Here is a 23,885-nt window from a genome sequence, read left to right as displayed (position 1 = left end):
TAAGCGGTAGCTGCACTCACTATATTGCTGCCAACTATTTTCTTGCTAGTTCTGGATCAGTGAAGCTCATGGCATCAAACATTCAGCTTCTAGATAACATTTCACATGCGATCAATTAGGATTTTACATATAAAATATAAAGCAGGCTTTCAGAAAGGTGGGGGGGGGGGGTGCATTCATGATTTGTTATCCTTCGAGATTAGAGCATGTTGTTGAATAAAAGCCATTCCCACTCTGTTGGTGGCCTCGGCGCTCCTGCGTTATTGATGGCGTTAACTAGCTCAAACAAATCACAATCTGAAACCAAATACACTGTAGGAAAAGGTTTCCATATGTTAGGCATTTCTTCAGGGGAGGTCTACCTCCAGCACACAGGGAGACTATTTCCAGCACTCAGATAAAGCCCTCATTTATCAGGGGGGTCTAATTGATGTAATACCCAGAACCACAGACAACCTGCACCTGGTGAAGCTGAAGCTGAAGCAGAACGTCCAAACATTTACTTACAAAGCGTGATCAAGTAGATCTCTGACCAGATTACCATGTATATCAGGGCACATGAAGGAAGCTGTTTATACTTGCAGCAAAGCCCAACACACGCTGAATTATATCTATCTATCTATCTATCTATCTATCTACACACACACACACACCCCAAGACATACAGTCATGGCTGTAAATGTTGGCACCCCTAAAATTTTTCAAGAAAATGAAGTAGTACTCACAGAAAAGGATTGCAGTATCACATGTTTTGCTATACACGTTTATTCCCGGTGTGTATTGGAACAAAAAAAAAAAAAAAGCTAATTGGACATAATGTCACACCAAACTCCAAAAAGGGTCTGGACAAAATTATTGCCACCCTTAACGTAATATTGGTTGCACACCCTTTGGAAATAACTGAAATCAGTCGCTTTCTATAACCATCAATAAGCTTCTTACACCTCTCAGCCGGAATGTTGGACCACTCTTCCTTTACAAACTGCTCCAGGTCTCTCTTATTGGATCGGCGCCTTTTCCCAACAACAATTTTAAGATCTCTCCACATGTGTTCAATGGGATTTAGATCTGGACTCATTGCTGCCACTTCAGAACTCTCCAGCACTTTGTTGCCATCCATTTCTGGGGGCTTTTTGAGGTATGTTTGGGGTCATTGTCCTGCTGGAAGACGCAACATTACAGAAGCAAACCCAGCTTTCTGACACTGGGCTGTACAGTCGGACCCAAAATCGTCAGATTTCATGATTCCTTGCGCACATTTAGGGCACCCAGTGCCAGAGGCAGCAAAACAACCCCAAAACATCATGGACCCTCCACCATATTTCACTGTAGGTACTGTGTTCTTTTCTTTGTAGGCCTCATTCTGTTTTCGGTAAACAGTAGAATAATGTGCTTTACCAAAAAGCTCTATCTTGGTCTCATCTGTCCACAAGACGTTTTCTCAGAAGGATTTTGGCAAAATGTAGTCTTGCTTTTTTATGTCTCTGTGTCAGCAGTGGGGTCCTCCTGGGTCTCCTGCCATAGCGTTTCATTTCATTTAAATGTCGATGGATAGTTCGCGCTGACACTGATGCTCCCTGAGCCTGCAGGACAGCTTGAATATCTTTGGAACTTGTTTGGGGCTGCTTATCCCCCATTCGGACTATCTTGCATTGACACCTTTCAATTTCTCTCTTCTGTCCATGCCCAAGGAGATTATCTACAGTGCCATGGGTTGCAAACTTCTTGATAATGTTGCGCACTGTGGACAAAGGCAAATCTAGATCTCTGGAGATGGACTTGTAACCTTGAGATTGTTGATAGTTTTCCACAATTTTGGTTCTCTAGTCCTCAGACAGTTCTCTTCTCCTCTTTCTGATGTCCATGCTTAGTGTTGCACACACAGACACACAATGCAAAGACTAAATGAACTTCTCTTCTTTTTATCTGCTTCAGGTGGGATTTTTATATTTTCCTCACCTGTTACTTGCCCCGGGTGAGTTTAAAGGAGCATCACATGCTTGAAACAATCTTATTTTTCCACAATTTTGAAAGCGTGCCAATAATTTTGTCCAGACCATTTTTGGAATTTGGTGACATTGTGTCCAATTTGTTTTTTTTCCTCCCTTTTTTGGTTTAGTTCCAATAAACACAAAGGGAATAAACATGTGTATAGCAAAACATGCGTTACTTCATTTTCTTGAGAAATTTTAGGGGTGCCAACATTTACAGCCATGACTGTATACAGGAAAAATAATTCTATTCATAGCAATTTGTCAAAATTATTGGAACATAATGCCATTTGCCATCTTTTATATTAACCACCTGGTTACAACTGTAAGTTATTTCCAATATAGAAGAATGTGTTTCATAACAGACTGAGTGCGCGTGTTAACAATATAAACCTGCCAGACTCAAAAGGATATCATTGTGTTAGGCTGGGTCCACACTACGTTTTGTCCCATACGGGAGCGCATACGGCAGGGGGGAGCTAAAACCTCGCGCTCCCGTATGTGACCGTATGTATGCGCTCCCGTATGTCATTCATTTCAATGAGCCGACCGGAGTGAAACGTTCGGTCCGGTCGGCTCATTTTTGCGCCGTATGCGCTTTTACAACCGGACCTAAAACCGTGGTTGACCACAGTTTTAGGTCCGGTTGTAAAAGCGCATACGGCGCAAAAATGAGCCGACCGGACCGAACGTTTCACTCCGGTCGGCTCATTGAAATGAATGACATACGGGAGCGCATACGGTGACATACGGGAGCGCAAGCTTTTAGCTCCCCCCTGCCGTATGCGCTCCCGTATGGGAGAAAACGTAGTGTGGACCCAGCCTTATAGCAGTGTTTTCCAACCAGTGTGCCTCAAGCTGTTGCACAACTACAACTCCCAGCATGCCTTGACAGCCTTTGGCTGTCTGGGCATGCTGGGAATTGTAGTTTTGCAACAAATTGAGAAAAAAACGTGTTGGGAAAAACGTGTTAGAGTAGACTCAAGATAAATTCTGCTTAATCTTTCCTATGAAAACTCTTATTGTTCTTTTTATTGAATTTAAAGTGAACCTGTGACTTTGAGACATGTCAAAAGTTTTCGTTGGTCGGAGTCCGGAAACTCACCCCAACCAATCCTTCAAACTAGCAGGGGAGAGAAGTGCGCAGCTAAGAGATCATGTGCGCACAACCAAGATAGTCCCATCGGGGGTCTATCTCATGGCATCGCTTAGCACACACGCGTCTCAGCTAATTTTAAGTTGTGTTTCTATATACCAGCACTGTGGGTCATCAGTATAAGTATACACAGAGACAGCTGTTTATCACTGATTAGGACCACCCACTGGACTCCAAGCCTACAATAAGTAAGGTTTTAAACCAATAAAAATCGAAGAGTATAGATATTGAATGAGAAAAAGACACGGCAACTCCCCAAAGCTGCAGAAACTGATTCTTTTTATTCCAAGAGGTGAAACGAGACACACATCATAGCTAGGGAGGGAGAGGATTGAGGAAGGGGGGTGCTGGTGGAACTGCGCGGTTTCGTGCATGTGGCTTGAAGGGCCAGCAAGGCACGAAACCGCGCAGTTCCATGTCTTGCTGGGGATGTGTGTCTCGTTTCACTTCTTGGAATAAAGAGAAGCCGTTTCTGCAGCTTTGGCGAGTTGCCGTGTCTTTCTTTTCTCATTCAATATCTATATGGATTGTTTCCGGACAGAATATACTTCCAAAGTCAGCACACTCCGTATATTGGGGCGCAGTAGTGCCGGTCTCTCGTGAACTTTCATTTGTATTTGCATAAGTTAAAGTATGTTCACACATAGCAGATATGCTGCCGATTTTATGCAGTGTTTAACCCCTTCACGACGAGTGACGTACATGTACGGTGCCGCGAAGTGTCACTTGGCGCGCGCCGACGTACATGTACGTTGCAGGGTTCCTGGAGCGCCGCGTCACCGGTGATCGGGCCGGGATGACTGCTGTTATCCAACAGCAGGCATCCCGGCACATCGCCGAGGGTGGTCCCGAGACCCCCCCCATGACCGCGATGGGCGCAAATCGCAGGTCAATTCAGACCTGCGATCTGCGCAATTCCGGGTCATACGGGTCACTGGTGACCCGGAAAATAAGAGGGATGGGGGGTGTCCGAGACACCCTCGATCCCCCTGAAGGGATAGGAGTTTGGTGGCAGGGGTGCCACCCCTCCTATCCCTGCTATTGGTTGGCCGAGCGAGCGACCTATAGCAGACCGGGGGAGGGGGGGTTAAAGTTCGGTTCCCCCGCTTTGCCCACCTATCGGTGTCCGGGCAAAACGGGGGAACTGTCCAGGGAAGGTCGGCGCCGAAGGTCCCTTACCTTGATCCCGGAGCGCGATCCTCCATGCGGGGATCCCCCACGTGCGGCGGCAGCAATACATTCGGGTCCTGCTAGGTGAGTTGTTGCCTAGCAACATCCGGAGGGCCAGAGTTTACAGTGGTCTCTAAACCGTGGCCCTCCAGATGTTACAAAACTACAACTCCCAGCATGCCCAGAAAGCTGTTTGCTGTGTGGGCATGCTGGGACTTGTAGTTTTGCAAGATTTAGAGGGGTTCAGGTTGTAGATCACTAAGTGGTCTCAAACTGTAGCCCTCCAGATGTTGCAAGACTACAACTCTCAGCATACCCAGACAGCAGTTTGCTGTCTGGGCATGCTGCGAGTTGTTGTTTTGCAACATCTGGAGGGCCACAGTTTTGAGACCACTGGACAGTGATTTATAACCTGAACCCCTCTAAATCTTGCAAAACTACAACTCCCAGCATAAGGCTGTCTTGGCACACTGGGAGTTGTAGTTATGCAACGGCTGGAGGCACGCAAGTACATCTCCCAGCGTGCCCTTCCGCAATCAGTACGTGCTGGGAGTTGTAGTTTTGCAAGAGCTGGAGGCACACTGGTTGGAAAATACTGAGTTAGGTCATATAACCTAACTCAAGGTTTTCCAACCAGTGTGCCTCCAGCTGTTGCAAAACTACAACTCCCAGCATGCATGGTCTGTCAGTGCATGCTGGGAGTTGTAGTTTTGACCCCCCTCCCGTGTGAATGTACAGGCTACATTCACACTGGCGGCAGATTACAGTGAGTTCCCCACTTCAAGTTTGAGCTGCGGCAAATTTTCCACCGCAGCTCAAACTCCTAGCAGGAGACTCAGTGTAATCTGCCTCCAGTGTGAATGTAACCTAAAAACACTACACTACCATAAAATAAAGAGTAAAACACTACATATACACACGTACACTGCCCCCCCTACCACCCCCCTTCCCCAATAAAAATGAAAAACGTATTGCACAGCAGTGTTTCTAAGATGGAGCCTCCAGCTGTTGCAAAACAAAAACTCCCAGCATTTCTGGACAGCAATTGACTGTCCAAGCATGTTGGGAGTTTTACATCAGCTGGAGGCACCCTTTTTGGGAATCAATGGCATGGAATACCCCTATGTCCACCCCTATGCTGTCCTTGATTCAGGCCTCAAATGCGCATGGCGCTCTCACTTTGGAGCCCCGTCGTATTTCAAGGCAACAGTATAGGGTATCGCCGTACTCAGGAGAAATTGCCTAACAAATTTTGGGGGGCTTTTTCTCCTTTTACCCCTTATGAAAAGGAACAGTTGGGGTCTACACCAGCCTGTTAGTGTAAAAAAAATAAAAAATTTACACTAACATGCTGGTGTTGCCCTATACTTTTCATTTTCACAAGAGGTAAAAAGGGAAAAACGCCCCGCAAAATTTGTAACGCAATTACTCCAGAGTACAGAGATACCCCATATGTGGGCGCAAAGTACTCTGGGGGCGCACAACAAGGCCCAGAAGAGAGAGTGCGCCATGTACATTTGAGGTGATTTGCACAGGGGTGGCTGATTGTTCTGACAAACACAGAGAAAAAAAAATAAAATAAATAACACACCCACATGTGACCCCATTTTGAAAACTACACCCCTCACGGAATGTAATAAGGGGTGCAGTGACAATTTACACCCCACAGGTGTCTGACGGATCTTTAGAACAGTGGTCTGTGAAAATGAAAAATTTTGCACTGCCCACTGTTCCAAAGATCTGTCAGACACCAGTGGGGGGGGGTAAATGCTCATTGTACCCCTCATTACATTCTGTGAGGGTTCTAGTTTCCAAAATGGTATGCCATGTGTTTTTTTTTTTTTTTTGCTGTCCTGGCACCCTAGGGGCTTCCTAAATGCAACATGCCCCCCCGAGCAAAATTTGCTCTCAAAAAGCCAAATATGATGCCTTCTCTTCTGAGCATTGTAGTTCGCCCGCAGTGCACTTCAGGTCAACTTATGGGGTACCTCCATACTCAGAAGAGATGGGGTTACAAATTTTGGGGGTATTTTCTGCTATTAACCCTTCAAAAAATGTGAAATTTGGGGGGAAAACCAACATTTTTGTGAAAAAAATTTTTTTTATTTTTTTATTTTTTTTTTTTACATATGCAAAAGTCGTGAAACACCTGTGGGGTATTAAGGCTCACTTTATTCCTTGTTATGTTCCTCAAGGGGTCTAGTTTCCAAAATGGTATGCCATGTGTTTGTTTGTTTTTTGCTGTTCTGGCACCATCGGGGCTTCCTAAATGCGACATGCCCCCCAAAAACCATTTCAGAAAAACGTACTCTCCAAAATCCCCTTCTCGCTCCTTCGCTTCTGAGCCCTCTACTGCGCCCGCCGAACACTTTACATAGACATATGAGGTATGTGCTTACTCGAGAGAAATTGGGTTACACATACAAGTATACATTTTCTCCTTTTACCCCTTGTAAAAATTAAAAAATTGGGTCTACAAGAGCATGCGAGTGTAAAAAATGAAGATTTTGAATTTTCTCCTTCACTTTGCTGCTTTTCCTGGGAAACACCTAAAGGGTTATAACACTTACTGAATGTCATTTTGAATACTTTGGGGGGGGGGGGGGGTGCAGTTTTTATAATGGGGTATTTCTAATATGAAGATCCTTCAAATCCACTTCAAACCTGAACTGGTCCCTGAAAAATTGTGAGTTTGAAAATTTTGTGAAAAATTGGAAAATTGCTGCTGAACTTCGAAGCCCTCTGGTGTCTTCCAAATATGTGAATCCAAAAAAAATAATTATTTGGAATATCCATTTTCCTTACAAGCAGAGAGCTTCAAAGTTAGAAAAATGCTAAATTTTTTATTTTTTCATCAAATTTGGGGATTTTTCACCAAGAAAGGATGCAAGTTACCACAAAAATGTACCACTATGTTAAAGTAGAATATGTCACGAAAAAATCTCGGAATGATAAGTAAAAGCATTCCAGAGTTATTAATGTTTAAAGTGACAGTGGTCAGATTTGCAAAAAAGGGCTTCGTCCTACAGGTGAAAATGGGCACCGTCCTTAAGAGGTTAAGTATTCATTTATTTAAATTTACACATCATAAAAGTAAAAACCAGAAGTCGAGAAATATAAGAGAAGTCTAGACATATAACAGAAGGGCTTCTACTTCAACTCCTTGCTAGATCCACTTCAGGTTTTGCTCCAAAAACTGCCTCAAAAAGCTGTTCGTGAAATCCCTTTTATACTGCATCTGTCTCCACTAAAAGGAGAACTCCAACTAAAGTTAACTTATCACCCATCTACAGGATAGGGGATAAGCAGCTGATTGAGGGGGGGGTTCGACCACTGGGACCCTCCAGGACAGGACCCCGGCAAGAAGCGTGTGTCATCTACCAGTAGACAGCACATGTTCCATTCATTACTATGGGAGCACCGCTAATGTCCAAGGGCTGTGCTCAGGTCATTTCGGCACTCTCACAGAAACAAATGGAGCGTGTGCCGTCTGTAGCACGCGCTCCTCACTGAGCACCCATTCCAGAGATTGCAGAGGAATGACCCCCCCCCAAACCACCACCACCACCAGATCCCCCCCCAAACTGCACTTAGCTTTAGCATCCTATAGCCATTTACCAGGAAAGCCAGTGGGTAAATCCAATGCACGATCAATAAACCAACAATGTGCCAATCTCCCTCCCAGTGCAAAGAGTAACACATTCCTCAATGGGGCATGTGCCCTGCTAGTTAGTACCTTACAACACAGACAAGTTAGCCTATGTCAGAGATAGCCAACCTGTGGTTCTCCAGCTGTTGAAAAACTACAAAAACTTCCAACACGTTTTGAAAGCTGAAGGATGCCATGGTATGCACCGGCCTATGGGAAATGCTGAATGAGCTTTGCTTAACACTTTTCCCAACACTTTCGTAAGCGTTTCCAAAAGTGATGCAAGGTCTTAAGCCAGGTTACCTATAAACCCGCTGACAAACATCCACCAGGAAACTATTCCACCCCCCCAAGTTATATGAATGATTCTACAACAATAAAAAAAGACTTTCCCCTGACTGAATCTAACTGAAGCGGAAATTCTTGGTGGATTAAATTCAAACTACAGAACAAGAAAACTTATGAGACGTGTCTAACAAATGTTTTTTTCTGGAAGCTACAGTGATCTGCTGTAATGGGTGGTTGTCGAACTTAGTGTTCAATTCTCTGGAGCTGCTCAACAGGATAAATAAAAAAAACACAACATGGTCAGAGTACCAATACTCACCAATCTGTGAGCTACAATCCACACACCCTCCCCAGACTGATACTGAACCATGTTCTTTTTTTCTTATGGGTTTTTATTTCCCAATTTTATAAAAAAAAAAAATAATCATTTTTGGACATTATGGGGGCAGCCATCTTGCCTAAGCCGTTTTAACAGCATTTAGATAAATGCTTTACTGCAAGCCTCATGGGCATAGGTAACAACAGATGGGAACTGTCCCATTTACATGGATGGGAAAGGTGTCTGAGTATACCCTTTGACCTTTGTGGAGGCATAGAGAGACGGATCTTTGAGCTTTAGCTATTGTCTTCTCTATATGCTGGTGACACCTTTCACTCTAAGGCTGTATAGATAACTTTCCAGCATCTCCAGTGGGTCCCACTTCTCAAACGAATGGATTGAGATTTTCTTTAATTTATTTTTTATTTTTACAGCTTGAGTCTTTTGTGTCAGTTACCAAATCCTTAGTGCGATACTAACAAGTCACCTACTATAACTATGTAAACTGACAGCATTGTACAGGAGTATACATTTTCAGATAATTTATGGGAAAATATTAAGAAACCAAATAAATAAAATAAAACACTGAAGGGTATGTATAGGAAAGTGACTCCACGTGACTCTTGCAACAAACAACACAAATCAAGGCTTCATCTCACACCAGCCTGAAATAGACCTTATAGGGATTTGTTACCAAAATAAACTGACCCTTTGTTTTAGATGTGTATGAAGGACTAGAGAGCGGCCAAATGATTCATTTCCATTTTATTTGTAATTTTACCATTGGCAGCAAGAACATTTAGCTTTGTGTACAGGCTGACAGCAGAGAAGTGCCAGGTTTCCTGGAGAGCGCTATATACACTGAGCAGCATATTACTTGTATGACCTCAAGCTGTTCACAAAGGCCCCAGAGAAGACAACCCCCCACATACAACTCCCCCTGTGCCTCACACAATATACACATCTTGGCAGAGCCTCAGCAGTAACTTCTGGAATGACTGGACAACTTGCCAATTCTAAAACGACATCTGCAGGGTTCCTGGACACCATGTCAGATACATGGAGGGGTGGCTGACAAAAAAATAAATAAATAAATAAAAGAATGAATCTGTATTCCCATCTTCTTGCCTACCATCCAGGTTACAAGGGTTCTGTACTTTTGGCAATCCGTTACCTGTTACAGCTGCACTACTTTATAATTATGTCTAGTGCACACACAGGCATCACATTGCTCTTGGCACATTGCTGCCTGGCCGCCCCCCCCCCCCTTGTATTTTAAGCTTAACTAGTTAATAAAGAGATGGGGGTGTAGCCCTCAGTCCTGACACAAAACATACCACAGATGATCATGAACTAGCCCTGTGGTCTTCAACCTGCGGACCTCCAGATGTTGCAAAACTACAATTCCCAGCATGCCCGGACAGCCAACGGCTGTCCGGGCATGCTGGGAGTTGTAGTTTTGCAACATCTGGAGGTCCGCAGGTTGAAGACTAGAGATGAGCGATCTTACAATAAATTCAATTCGTCACGAACTTCTCGGCTCGGCAGTTGATGACTTTTCCTGCATAAATTAGTTCAGTTTTCAGGTGCTCCAGTGGGCTGGAAAAGGTGGATACAGTCCTAGGAGACCCTTTCCTAGGAATGTATCCACCTTTTCCAGCCCACCGGAGCACCTAAAAGCTGAACTAATTTACGCAGGATAAGTCATCAACTGCCGAGCCGAGAAGTTCGTGACAAATCGAATTTACTGTAACTTCGCTCATCTCTATTGAAGACCACTGATCCAGCCTATTCTTAAAAAGTCCTTTCCACATCATTTTCTTTTTCTATGCAGATGTATACAGGTATACGTCAATGCAAAAGCATATTTTTGTTAGCTATTTTAAAGGGGTATTCCTTTTCTGTCTATGTGCTCTCTGATGACAAGTGTCCCGGGAACCGCCCAGTTTAGAAGAGGTTTGCTATGGGGATTTGCTTCTAAACTGGGCGGTTCCCGAGACACGTGTCATCAGAGAGCACTTAGACAGAAAAGAACAACTCAACTTCAGCAACTCATAAGTACTGAAAGGAATTAAGATTTTTTAATGGAAGTAAGTTACAAATATGTTTAACTTTCTGGAGCCAGTTGACATATAAAAAAAGTTTTTTTCCTGGATAACCACTTTAAGGTTGTGTTTTTTTTGTTTTTCAAACAAGAATCCGTTTTGGTGTTAAAATAAAAAAATCTGACATTTTGTATACATATGCTCAGATTGTCAACTGTCTACTGAATAAACCTTTTGGCTCTTTTCTAATGACTGGGTCATACAATGCAGTTTTTGCATAGGCTTTTATTTTTGTCACACTAAGGCTATGTTCACATCTGAGGCAAAGGCTTGGTTCTGGGCCTCAGTTGGAGAAACCATTTAAGTGGAGTATCACTTTAAATATCAAATAGATACTGATTCAATGTCATTTTAAAGTGGTAGATATTGCAAAGAGAGGTAGAAGTATTTCATCTTTTTATTATGTTAGGTTCACATCTATAACGGTGGCTACTTTTTATAAGACTCAACTAGACATAATAGTAATAGGGATATTGCTCTAGACCAAAAAGAAACAAATCAGGAAAGTCCTCTGTAGCAATGGACAGGGTTGGGTCACACGTGCCATATTTTATGCCTATTTTCCTACCCATTGAAGTCAATGGGTAGTAAAATACCCAACTGATTTTGCTACCCATTGACTTCAAAAGGGTAGGAAAATACGCAGCAGCAAATGTGCAGCAAAATACAAAACATGAGCCTACCCTTAGAGGCATTTTTGTTTACTTAAAGGTTTTTATTTTGGGATAAAAAAAATAAAAAAAAGGCGAAAATCTATTACCCAAATATTTTTTTTTTGTTTTGCTTCTGTAACTTCTATGTATGACTGTGCCTAGAAAGTTGAAACACTGAACCGGTCTCCAGTAGATCATGCTCAGGTATTTTTAAGAGAGAACATATCATCGCTGTCATGCTGCCTGAACCACGAGTCATCACAGGGATCCTCAGTCGTTTTTACCTGCCCTGCAGGCCTTGACTGTTTGTTTGGCTATAGGGAGAGATCCATCAGTCTGCCTGTGATCACCTTATGACTTATAGTTCAGGCAGCATGAAAGTAGTTGCTGGCCATATATTTCCCCTGCAGGAAATGAATGAATGAATGTGCGCGCACAGACCAATCCAGCAGAAAGATCTAATGAAAAAGAATTATAAACCTGTGGGGAAGTGAGAGACAAAATAAAATCATTTCTTTTATTTTATTAAAGGGGTACTCCGCCTCTAGACATCTTATCCCCTATCCAAAAGGATAGGTGATAAGATGTCAGATCACCGGGGTCCCACCGCTGGGGACCCCCGCAATATTACAAGCAGCACCCACCTGTAAATGCTTCTGGAAGCGCTGGAGGACGGGGACGGAAGATCATGACGTCACAACTCGGCCCCCGTATGACGTCACGCCCCGCACCCTCAATGCAAGTCTATGGGATGGGGTCTTCCCTCCCCGTGGTCGGGAGGAATTAGCCAGAGACCCTCCAGCGCTTCGGGAAGCGTTTACAGGTGGGTGCTGCTTGCTATATTGCGGAGGTCCCCAGCGGCTGAACCCCGGCGATCTGACATCTTATTCCCTATCCTTTGGATAGGGGATAAGATGTCTAGGGGCGGAGTACCCCTTTAAATCCTACTCTAAAACGGTAATGAACTGAATTCACAAAACAAAGAATACTTTTAATACACAAAGACTATATAATATAAAAATAAAAAAAATACCTAGAATAAAGAAAATCCAATGTTTCCAAGTAACTTACTCATGTACTCTGTTGTCTCCATACAAATCACTTAGTCCAAAACTGACATAATGCCAATGCTCAGGGACATTCAGTTCAGGATTGCCTAAATTACGGTACATGCTCACATAGTCCAGCGGATCAGGTCCACCCAACCTAAAAAGGTAGAACGAAATAGGATAAAACATTTATAAAATAATATGTTAAAACAAATTTTTAAAATAAATAAACCAAACAAAAACTATAGCAAACAAAACAAAAACGTCCAGCACACAAGATCCGTTGCTCTTGGGATTTATTGGGCATAAAATCAGGTACACAAATACATGGAGTGTATAGCCTACGCGTTTCGGGTAATACTACCCGTAGGCATGGCATGACTAAGGGTAGTATTACCCAGGTCTGTGGAGTTGGAGTCGGAGTCGAACGAAATTATGGGTACCTGGAGTCGGCAAACAATGCACCGACTCCGACTCCTACTAAATTTAGATTGGAATAAAAAAAAATTAAAAAAAAGCAAGTTTAAATGTCCCAATTCACAAAAAGTTATAAATAATGAATTCTCTACTATAAGAATAAAGATCAATGTATGCAGTGCCTCAGGTAACCGCAAAACGAACACGTTAAGTGACTGAAGAAGCATGCTTTTCATGTACTATTCACAACGCACAATTAGGAGTGGCAATACTTATACTTTCCCTAGTGTTGTGTCCTGCTGTTAAAGGGAACCCATGGGTAACCTAGCCTCTCACTGATAAGGGGTTAAGGAAATATGTTTTTCGCAGGACTAGAGACACTTGCATAAGTGAAGGGAATGGAGGGTCAATAGTTCAAGACTGAAGCTGTAAACCATTGGAAAAACTGCTGTCATTCAGCTAAGGCTATAAAAACTTGTAAACTCGATTGTTAGCTTAAAGGGGTACTCCGCCCCTAGACATCACAAGGGGCGGAGCCATGATGTAGCGATGCTCCGGCCCCTGTATCGCCCGTCATTACGCACAGAGCGAACTCACTCTGTGCAGTAATGATAGCGCGGTGCCGCATCGGCGATCCCGGGGGTCCCCAGCAGCGGGACCCCGGCGATCTGACATCTTATCCCCTAACCTTTGGAAAGGGGATAAGATGTCAGATTGCCGGGGTCCCGCTGCTGGGGACCCCGGGATCGCCGCTGCGACACTGCGCGCTCATTACTGCATAGTGCGAGTTCGCTCTGTGCGTAATGACGGGCGATACAGGGGCCAGAGCATCGTTACATCACGGCTCCGCCCCTCATGTCACAGCCCGCCCCCTCAATACAAGTCTATGGGAAGGGGCGTGGGGGTCGTCACGCTCCCCCCCTGCCATAGACTTGCATTAAGGGCGCGGGCCATGATGTCACGAAGGGCGGAGCAATGACATCACGCTGCTCCATCCCCTGTATCGCCCATCATTACGCACAGAGCGAACTCTCTCTGTGTAGTAATGAAAGCCCGGTGCCGCAGTGGCGATCCCGGGGGTCCCCAGCAGCAGGACCCCGGCGATCTGACATCTTATCCCCTATCCTTTGGATAGGGGATAAGATGTCTAGGGGCGGAGTACCCCTTTAAACTTGACTATGGGATTCTACTAGGGAAATCATGTTTTATAATAAATGCCCCTTCCTGGATCCTCCCACTGCCCTATCTTCAGCAGCAGATCAGCACACAAACTGTTCAATACAGTAGACTGTTGGCTTCCCAGCCAGTAGTCCTGTGGTAATGACAGGTATGTTACCTTTCTTTCCTTCAAGGAATGTATAAAATACATTCACATATTAATACAGAGGAGTCGGAGTCTGAAGCACGGAAAACTCCGGAGTTGGAACATTTATCTACCGACTCCACAGCCCTGGTATTACCTGAAACGCGTAGACTATACACTGTGTATTTGTGTACCTGATTTTATGCCCAATAAATCCTAAGAGCAACGGATCTTGTGTGCTGGACATTTTCGTTTTGTTTGCTATATTGAGTGGTTGCACTACCGCCAGTCCGGGCACACTTGTATATCCACAAGGGAGGTGAGAGCTGTCTACACCCTTTTTCCAAACAAAAACTATACTTATATTGCCAGATGTAAGAACATGATAAAAAGAAGCTACACTGGAAAAAGGTGGCTTTTAGGGCACGTTCCCACGTGCCGTATTTTCTTTCCCATTGAACTTCAATGGGAAAGAAAATACGCAGCAGCAAAAACGGCAAGTGGGAACGTGCCCTTAATGGGAACATGTCACCTGTTCCATAATACTCAAACCACAGGCAGCATAGAACAGATACTCTAAAATGTTTCAGTTGCCTCTGTCCTATCCTGCCCGTGTTTTGGGCAGAATGGAACAGGTGAAAGGTTACCTTTAAAGGACAACTGCAGTGGTAAACATTTATATATGCCTGTACTCGGGCCTCAAAAACAAACAAAATAAACTCATACATACCTTCCTATGAGCCCCCGTTGGTCCAGCGCAGGCCTCACGGTCCGGCAGTGCTGACGTCATTCCACTTCCTGGGGACAGGGACGCCGCAGAACCGTCGGTGTATCACCAGCCGCAGCGATGTCCCGCCCTGGCCTGTGATAGGCTGAGCCCACTGTCATGTAAGGAGCTCTGGCCAGAGCTCCTTACATGACAGTTGGCTCAGCCTATCACAGGCCAAGGCGGGACATCGCTGCGGCTGGTGATACGCAGACTGTTCTGCGGCGTCCCCGTCCCCAGGAAATGGAATGACGTCAGCACTGCCGGACCGTGAGGCCTGTGCCGGACCAACGGGGGCTCGTAGGAAGGTATGTATGAGTTTATTTTTGAGGCCCGGGCATATATAAATGTTTACCACTGCAGTTGTCCTTTAAAGGGGTACTCCGGTGAAAACCTTTTTTTCTTTTAAATCAACTGGTGGCACAAAGTTAAACATATTTGTAAATTACTTCTATTAAAAAAATCTTAATCCTTCCAGTACTTTGAGCTGCTGAATGCTACAAAGGAAATTCCTTTCTTTTTGGAACACTGATGACATCACGAGCACAGTGCTCTCTGCTGACATGCATAGCAGATGTATGCTAAGGGCAGCATGGTGGCTCAGTGGTAAGTACTGTTGCCTTGCAGTGCTGGGGACTTGGGTTCAAATCCCACTAAGGACAACAATAAATAAAACATTATTATTATTATTATTATTATAATAACATCAGCAGAGAGAACTGTGCTTGTGATGTCATCAGAGAGCATTCCAAAAAGAAATTTCCTCTGTAGTATTCAGCAGCTAATAAGTACAGGAAGGATTAAGATTTTTTTTAATAGAAGTAATTTACAAATATGTTCAACTTTCTGCCACCAGTTGATTTAAAAGAAAAAAGGTTTTCACCGGAGTACCCCTTTAAGAGCTGTCAATACACATCAGCAAACTAGTGGAAAATTGTACAAAGCAATATGCAGGTTGCCATAACAGAATGGAGGACAAGCGTGGCCACCTTTAGGGCAAGGGCCTGTTACTAGGTAGCTGTATTAACTCGAGGAGCTCGGTGCTTGACCAAACTACGCAATAGGATGAAGAAGACTCTCCACAACTTGCACCACACTATGTTTAATTACACCTCTTATTAATCAAATCAAATATATTACAACAATATGTAAACAAAGAGCTAAACAACCCACCATAGCTACTGTCGTCACAGCACAGACTGGGAGCATTGCACAAGAACTAACATTGACATAAAAGCCTAAGAAACATAAGAGGTCCTGTATAGTCCTGTGCTTGTCATACAAGCTGCAAAGTGTAGAAATCTTCAAGCAGGATTAGGGTTTGATCAATTTACATGATAACAAACGGAAACAACATTGAGTGATCTCGGCTTCTGATGAATGGAACAGCAGCAGATTCCTATGGGAACTCACTAAACACAAGATCTAGTCTGGATCCGCTGTCAGGATACTGTCCCAAGAAGCATCGGATGATATCGCCTGGAGCAGTGTTTCCTAACCTGTGGCTCTCCAGCTGCTGCAAAACTACAACTCCCATTATGCATTCACAGGCCCCCAGGGCATGATGGGAGTTGTAGTTTTGTGACAGCTGGAGAGCCACAGGTCGGGGGAACACTGTATACCAGCGTCTCCACAACCCACTAGTCTGAGGGAAGTATACAGGGGGGAGATTTATCAAAACACGTGTAAAGGAAAAGTTGATCAGTTGCCAATAGCAACCAGATTGCTTTCATTTTTCAGTAGCCCTTTCCAAAATGAAAGAAGCGATCTGATTGGTTATTATGGGCAACTTTTCCTCTGCACAGGTTTTGATAAACCTCCCCATACTTCCTCTGCAGAAGCTTATATGGAACAATTTACAGGCATGGCCTCTATTGTATTACACAAGAGAGGCAAGTTCTTCTGAGTCGCAGCCATTTTTTTTTTTGCCATGACTAATAAAAGGGGTGAAGAGTGCTAGATATACTAGACTAGAACATATAGGAGGGATCTAGTCCAGTTTTTTTTAAAGAATAAAGATTGTTCACCTGTAGGGAATCGACCGATATCGATAATCTGTCAACTTTCAGGCTGATAACCGATAACTTATACCGATATTCCGGTATAAGTTATCGGCTATTTCAACACCCGGCGGGCGCTTTAAATCAATGAACTGCAGCGGCTTTTGCCAGGCCAGAGACCGCCACCACCCGCTTCTCTCCCACTGCCTGTCCTGGGGTCCTGAGTCTAACCACCACAGTTGCCCCATCGCCTCCAAGCCCCCCCCCCCATCCTCTGCCCACATACCGCCGCAGCCCCATCACCCCCCCCCCCCCATCCCCAATGTTATAATTACCTGTTCCTGGGGTCCGCAATACTTCTGGCTCCGTTTGCCTCCTGCGCTGTCACTGTGTGCACTGACGGTGACTTCGCGTTGGGGACGTCACTTGTCATTACGCAGCGCAGCACAGGAGCCAGAAGTATCGCGGACCCGAGGAACAGGTAATTATAACACCGGGGATGGGGGGGCGGCGGTAAGTGGCCAGAGGATGGGGGGAGGCAATGGGGCAGCAGCGGAGGTATGTAGGCAGAGGATGGGGGGAGGCAATGGGGCAGCAGCGGCGACTGTCGTCTCTGGCCGGGGCATTATCGTAAAGGTGAGTTGTAGTTTTGCAACAGCTGGAGGCACCCTGGTTGGGAAACACTGACTTATGTCTGCAGCTGTTGCAAAACTACAACTGCCAGCATGTCCGAACAGCAGGAGGCTGTCCGGGCATGCTGGGAGTTGTAGTTTTGCAGCAGCTGGAGGCACACAGCTCTGTACATCTGCTCACACTACATCGTGACTAACCTTAAATTGAGTCATCCAGCCTGTAAAAACTGATGTTACTGGAGGTGTACTAGAATTCACACAAATGCATAGAAACATATCTGTGGATTTTACACTGGAAATATTGGAATAAAGTCATCATCAATGGGGGCTTTCTAGCCTGTAAAAACTAATGGCCTGGGGGGTATGACTTGTGGAACTCAGCCAATCAGCTGTTAGAATAGGTTGGAGTGGTTTAGCAGACACCACAGCCTCTTCAATGACGGTGGTCCTCGCACAAGACAGGTGATCAGCGGGTGCTGGAAGTCGGACCCCAGATAGGCCACCAGGGTTTACTGGCCGGACGACTCCTTTAACAGGATTGTGCAGAGGGTGGATGTGGTTTTCTACACAGGTTATTGCTCCCTGTGATAAACCAAGAGAGGCTGAATACAGTCACTCAATAGGATTACTGGCAGGAAGTCCAGAAAGGTCCCTGCCCCCCATGATGAGTATTTTATCCCCCACACCTCCAATGTAGAGAGTCCACGGATACATTACTACACGTTTGGTTTAGAGTGCGGCTCCAGTAACCTGTACTTTGGGTTTATTGTTTATAATTAAATAGCCATAGGCCGGGTTGTTTCCAACAATGTTGGTAAGGAAGCTCAGATTTCACCTTGTGGACTATAAGAAATGTCCAGGGATCAAGGACACGATGAGGACTGAAGTCTTGTCTGGTGAGAAATCATGTGCATGGTATATACAAGATGTCATGTGTATACAGTGAGGAGGAGTCCTGGCAGATCACTGGTCAGATAAACGTGAGCCGGGAGACCCTTCAATAGCTAAATCAGGGGTCTAGAGTAATGATCCCCAGCCAGTGTGCCTCCAGCTATAGCAGAACTACAACATCCAGCATGCCCAGATAGCTAGTTATAAGCCAACAGTAGCGACCCCTAATTGCTGGTAATCTAACAGATGCAAATCCCAGCAAATGGCTGTCAGGCATGCTAGAAGTTCTATGTTTTGCAACAGCTGGAGACAAATTATAAGTCTAATACAACTCCCAGCTGGAGTGCCCCAAGTACCTGTCAAAAACTTTTCTAAACTAACTCAGGTTATGTTCACTAACTACTTCTAACACCCCTCCCACTGTTAAAAACATTTTCAGAGGTTTAAAAAGCTGCGTATCTTACGTTTCTTCTTGCTCACATAGTGTAATCTCCTAGCAGGAGAAAGTGGGCGTTTCCCAGCAGACATGACATCACTGAAGCCTGCTGGGGGACCACTTCTGCCCTCACATGGTTGCAGTGCTGTGATGAATAGAAGACCTCCGGCTGTGTGCATATTTTAAAAGGATACTCCCCTTGAAAAATTTTATATATTAATTTTAATCAACTGGTGCCAGAAAGTTAAACAGATTTGTAAATCACTTCTATTTAAACTTATCAGCCGCTATATGCTCCACAGGAAGTTATTTTCTTTTTGAATTTCCTTTCTGTCTGACCACAGTGCTCTCTGCTGACACCTCTGTCCACTTTAGGAAATTGTCCAAAGCAGGAGAGGTTTGCTATGGTGATTTTCTACTGCTCCGGACAGTTCCTGACATGGACAGAGGTATCAGCAGAGAGCACTCTGGTCAGACTGAAAGGAAATTCAAAAAGAAAAGAACTTACTCTTGAACATAAAGCAGCTAATAAGTACTGGAAGGGTTAAGATTTTTAAATAGAAGTAATTTACAAATCTGTTTAACTTTCTGGCATCAGTTGATTTAAAAATATATATATATTTTCCAGTGGAGTACCCGTTTAAATCAGGCTCTGTTCATGTTTCAGTGAGGCCCTGTGCAGCTGTCAATCAGGCTCAGGGCAGAGAAGCATTTCCTGAGTTTGGTCTCCTGCCGGGCCGGGCGGAGACCAAACTCCCTGTATTAATTGTGACAGGGAACAGAACAGAGCCACCTAGTGGCTGTTTTTTATAATACATATTACACATATTTATGTTGAAAATTTTAAAAGCAAGTGAATGGGAAGTGTCCGGTAACTACACAAGGAACACTATATTAAAGGTTTTATTTGGTGACAGGTACTCTTTAACTGCTGCAGAATTAAAGCTTGTGGCACAACAGCTGTTGCAAAACTACAACTCCCAGCAAACCCTAACAGCCTGAATCCATCTGGCCATACTGTGAGTTGTAGATTTGCAACTGCTGAAAAGCCACAATGTAGAGGTCACTGCTGCAGACAACTTGTGGTACTCCAGTGGTTGGAAAACTACAACTCACAGCATGCCCTGAAAGCCTTGAATGTTACGTCTACTGCTGTGATCTCAAATGTGGGGCTTTTCAGCAATTCTAAAACCACAACTCCCAGCATCCCATCACAGTCACTGGCTGTCAGGGCATGCTGAGAGTTGTAGTTTTGAAACATCTGGCATACAAGTTATAAGCCTACAGCAGTGTCCTCTGCATCAGTGTTTCCCAACGAGGGTGCCTCCAGCTGTTACAAAACTACAACTTTCAGCATGCCCAGTCAGCTTTGCAGTTTTGTAAAAGCTGGAGGCATCCTGGAAAGACTGTGCGGGCATTCTGGGAGTTTTTTTTTATGTATTTTGATGACACCTTCTGTAGACGTAACTTTTGGCTATACAGCAAAACTACAACTCCCAACATGACCCGACAGCCGCACCAAGAGCTGAAGGACACTGATGTGGAGCTGTGTTTCCTAACCAGTGTGTTGCAAAACTACAACTCCCAGCATGCCCGTAGTCTTTCCAACTGCGTCTCCAACTGTTTCACAACATCTGCAGTATCACAAGTTATAAGTTTACAGCTGTGTTTTCTACTTCAGTGTTTCCCAACCAAGGTGCCTTCAGCTGTTGCAAATCTACAACTCCCAGCATGCCCAGACTGGTTGGGAAACACTGCCTTACTTCAATGCACTTCAGCTATTGGTGCAGGCTGTCACGGCATGCTGGGAGTTGTAGTTTTTTTAACAGCTGTTGTGCAACAATGTATAAGTAATGACCTCAAACTTCTAGCTTTTCGGCATTTGCAAAACTACAATTCCCAGCATGTCCTGCAGTAGATACACATCCTCCTGACTTGTATGGAGAGCAGATGTAGTGATCATACGCCCCCACAACCGGGACCCCTATGAGAAGCAGCCGGGACTCACCAGTACTTGACGATGGCGGTGACCTGCAGGGGATTGGGCTGCTCCGGGTACAGCCGTCGGCACTCTCCATAGATAGCATGGAGTCCGGGAGGGAAGAGGGTCGGGAAGGGCTGGGACGTGGGACCGCCGCTAGGCCGCATCTCCTCCATCCCCTCCACACACTCAGCAGCGGTAATAAACGCACACTTGGCGAACCGCAAGTGACGAACGCTACGAGGAATCTTGTGGTGTGAACGGTGCCGTCCCGCACACTGAGAGGCGGCGGAGCTTCCCCTGTCCCAGCAGCCCCCGGGAGAAACCTCTGGAGAAGCGCCTCACAGCTTGTTGCTGCAGACTAGACGGTGGTCTTTTTCCGAGCGACCATTCCCATTGGCTGCCCCGACAGCCAATTACGAACGTCGTGAGGTTAGGCCGCGGCACTCTTCTTACTCCTCATTGGTTAGCAGCGCAGCCAATCGTAGCGCACATAACGTTCTACGTTGATGTCGCTAGCATGGAGATGGAGCCATATTGCTGGTTGGAAAAAGAGCCACGATCACAGATATAGCAGAGTGAAATTCGTTATTAAAATATTTGACGTCATGAGATAAGATAGCACAATAGGTCTACAGGCAGAGGGGGGAGAAAAACTTTTAGGTTTGGTTCTCAAAGTGGAGGAAATAATCCTGAATATGTGTCAGTTGCCCAGGGCAACCAGTCACAGCTCAGGTTTCATATAACCACAGCTCGTTAGGATATGAATGTTGAGCTGTGATTGGTTGTTATAGGTAAAGGACAGATTTACTACTATACTGTTTTTCTTTATATCCCCCAGTATATTTTTGAGTTTCATTTCACAAGGAAATTGACCCTTACAATGGGGGGAAAGTTATCACAACTTGTGCAGAGGAAAAGTTGACCCATTTCCCATAGTGACCAATGAAATAGCCTTTTTAGCCTCTTAAGGACGCAGGACGTCAACAACTAGGAGGCACGGTAATGCAGGACATCACTGTTAGAGCTGATGTCCAGCGTTAAAGTACTGTGGCCAAAATTAACTTCTAAGTAGCTGATCGTGGGGGTCCGACCTTCCCGGGGGGGGGGGGGGGGGGATATGTCACTCCCGTGTGGTGGTGGGAGTTGATTGGTGTGTCTGCTCATGCAGCCTTGTCTATGAGTTATTTCTTGTCCATGACTCTCTTCTCTTGACTAATGGACAAGCTGCTGCTGCAGGACTGGCTTGTGTTCCATGTTAGGTATGAGGACCCCTAGTGGTGAGATTTTCAGGAGCCATTTTCTTTATTAACTGGTTGCTGATTCCTGTAGCTGGGGGCCGGCGTTAATAGCCGACATGTGGCCGGCTATTAACTCTTTAGATAGTCGCTGTCAAAGTTGACAGCAGCGTCTAAAGGGACATTTAAACCATCCCTGGTGGTCCAGTGGGGTGGATCGCCCCAATGAGCCCCCCACAGCACGATCACGAACTTCTGAGGTAGCCGAAGGGCTTACCTCTCCTTCCGTGCTTGCTGCTGCGCTGTGAATGATAATGCCTGGCAGGACCAGGCTTTAGCAATTGAGCGCAGAGCGCACAGATTAATGTGGTTCTATGAAACCAAATTGATCTGTATGAGGAATCTAATGATTCCTCCTAAAAGTCCCCTAAGGGACTAAAAAAGTTAAATAAAAAGTTTAAAAAAAACACACCATATTATTTCATACTGAAAAAGCAAAGTCAAACAACTGCCCCCCTGCCTGCTTGGACACATACTAGTCCTGCTGTGTCCATGCGTTGTCACCTGTGTCATGGACACACTTCCTTGAATGACAGCTGTAAGCGTAGGGCTCACAGCTGGATTGGATCTGACGGGTACGCTTTAAAGGGGTTCTCTCTTGCTTATACTGTTTTTTGTTATTATGTTTGTGCGTTATATGTGTATAAGTATGTGTTTTTTTATGTGTGTTGTGATTATGTATATATGTATTTTCTTACCTTTTGTGAAGATCCGGAAGCTGGCCCCTTTTTCTTCCAGCGGCTTGCTGTGTACCTCGGCCTTCGCCATGTTGTGTTCGGTAAGTGGGATGTCGGGGGGTGTGTTCTTGCTTCTGTCTTTCCTATCTTCTGACGTCCGAGGCAAATCTTTTCTTCCTGTTTCTTCCGTGGCATGCGCAGTTTTTTTTTTTTTTTTACCAATAAAGTTTTTTTTGTGTAATTGCCTGCGCATGCGCAAGTACGCAAGTGCTATGCTAACAGCGTAGCGTACGTTAGGTCTACGCTAATAGCGTAGCTTCGCGCAAGCGCAGACTGTTTGTCAATTAGACAAAAAAAACTTTATTGGTAAAAAAAAAAAAAAATTACCTGCGCATGCCTCGGACGTCAGAAGATAGGAAGGACAGAAGCAAGAACACACCCCCCGACATCCCACTTACCAAACACAACATGGCGGAGGCCGAGGTACACAGCAAGCCGCTGGAAGAAAAAGGGGCCAGCTTCCGGATCTTCACAAAAGGTAAGAAAATACATATATACATAATCACAACACACATAAAAAAAAACACATACTTATACACACATAACACACAAACATAATAACAAAAAACAGTATAAACAAGGGAGAACCCCTTTAAGCAGTAGTCCAGGTGATGTCGCCTTCTTCTGAGATGTCCATTCCTCCTATTTTTCCGTGCTTTTAAATGTGTGTAATTTTTTCTTTAATAAAATTGATTATATCTGTGTACATTGTTTTTGAGTAGGTCAATTCTTTTTTTATATTCATTAGAAAAAAAATAACTAAAAGCAATCAAGAAGTCCACTCAAGTCTGATGTCTATTTTGGCGATCTTATATATTTCTCAAGGGTTAGCGTTTTACGCATAGTTCCATAGTTCACATAGTTCCTTTTTCTTGCTTTGCTCTCCAGTGCTATAGTTTTGTCATCCATGTCACCACTCGTGCTAAGGCTTTGCTTATATGGTGCACTAGATATGTTTATTACATTGTTACATAGTTAGTATGGTTGAAAAAAGACATACGTCCATCAAGTCCAACCAGGGAATTGAAGTAAAGGGTGTAAGGG

The 23,885-nt window shown here is 44.6% G+C and overlaps 1 protein-coding gene across 2 annotated transcripts in view; it reads right to left on the bottom strand.

The window, feature by feature from the left end:
- SUFU (SUFU negative regulator of hedgehog signaling) overlaps positions 1-21,813 on the bottom strand; it is a 60,031-nt gene extending 38,218 nt beyond the window's left edge. Inside the window, exons 1-2 of one of the 2 annotated variants that reach the window (XM_056529621.1) lie at positions 20,834-21,813; positions 12,403-12,537 (exon numbers count right to left, since the gene is read on the bottom strand). In XM_056529621.1, the coding sequence (XP_056385596.1) occupies positions 12,403-12,537; positions 20,834-20,982 (284 nt within the window). In that variant the 5' untranslated portion in view covers positions 20,983-21,813. The remainder of the gene's footprint in view (positions 1-12,402; positions 12,538-20,833) is intronic. The other variant, XM_056529620.1, reaches the window with a different exon arrangement.
- Positions 21,814-23,885: the final 2,072 nt, after the last annotated feature.

The sequence above is a fragment of the Hyla sarda genome, chromosome 7 (genome assembly GCF_029499605.1).
Source record: "Hyla sarda isolate aHylSar1 chromosome 7, aHylSar1.hap1, whole genome shotgun sequence".
Lineage (NCBI taxonomy): Eukaryota > Metazoa > Chordata > Amphibia > Anura > Hylidae > Hyla > Hyla sarda.
This window is presented reverse-complemented; position numbering and strand designations above follow the sequence as displayed.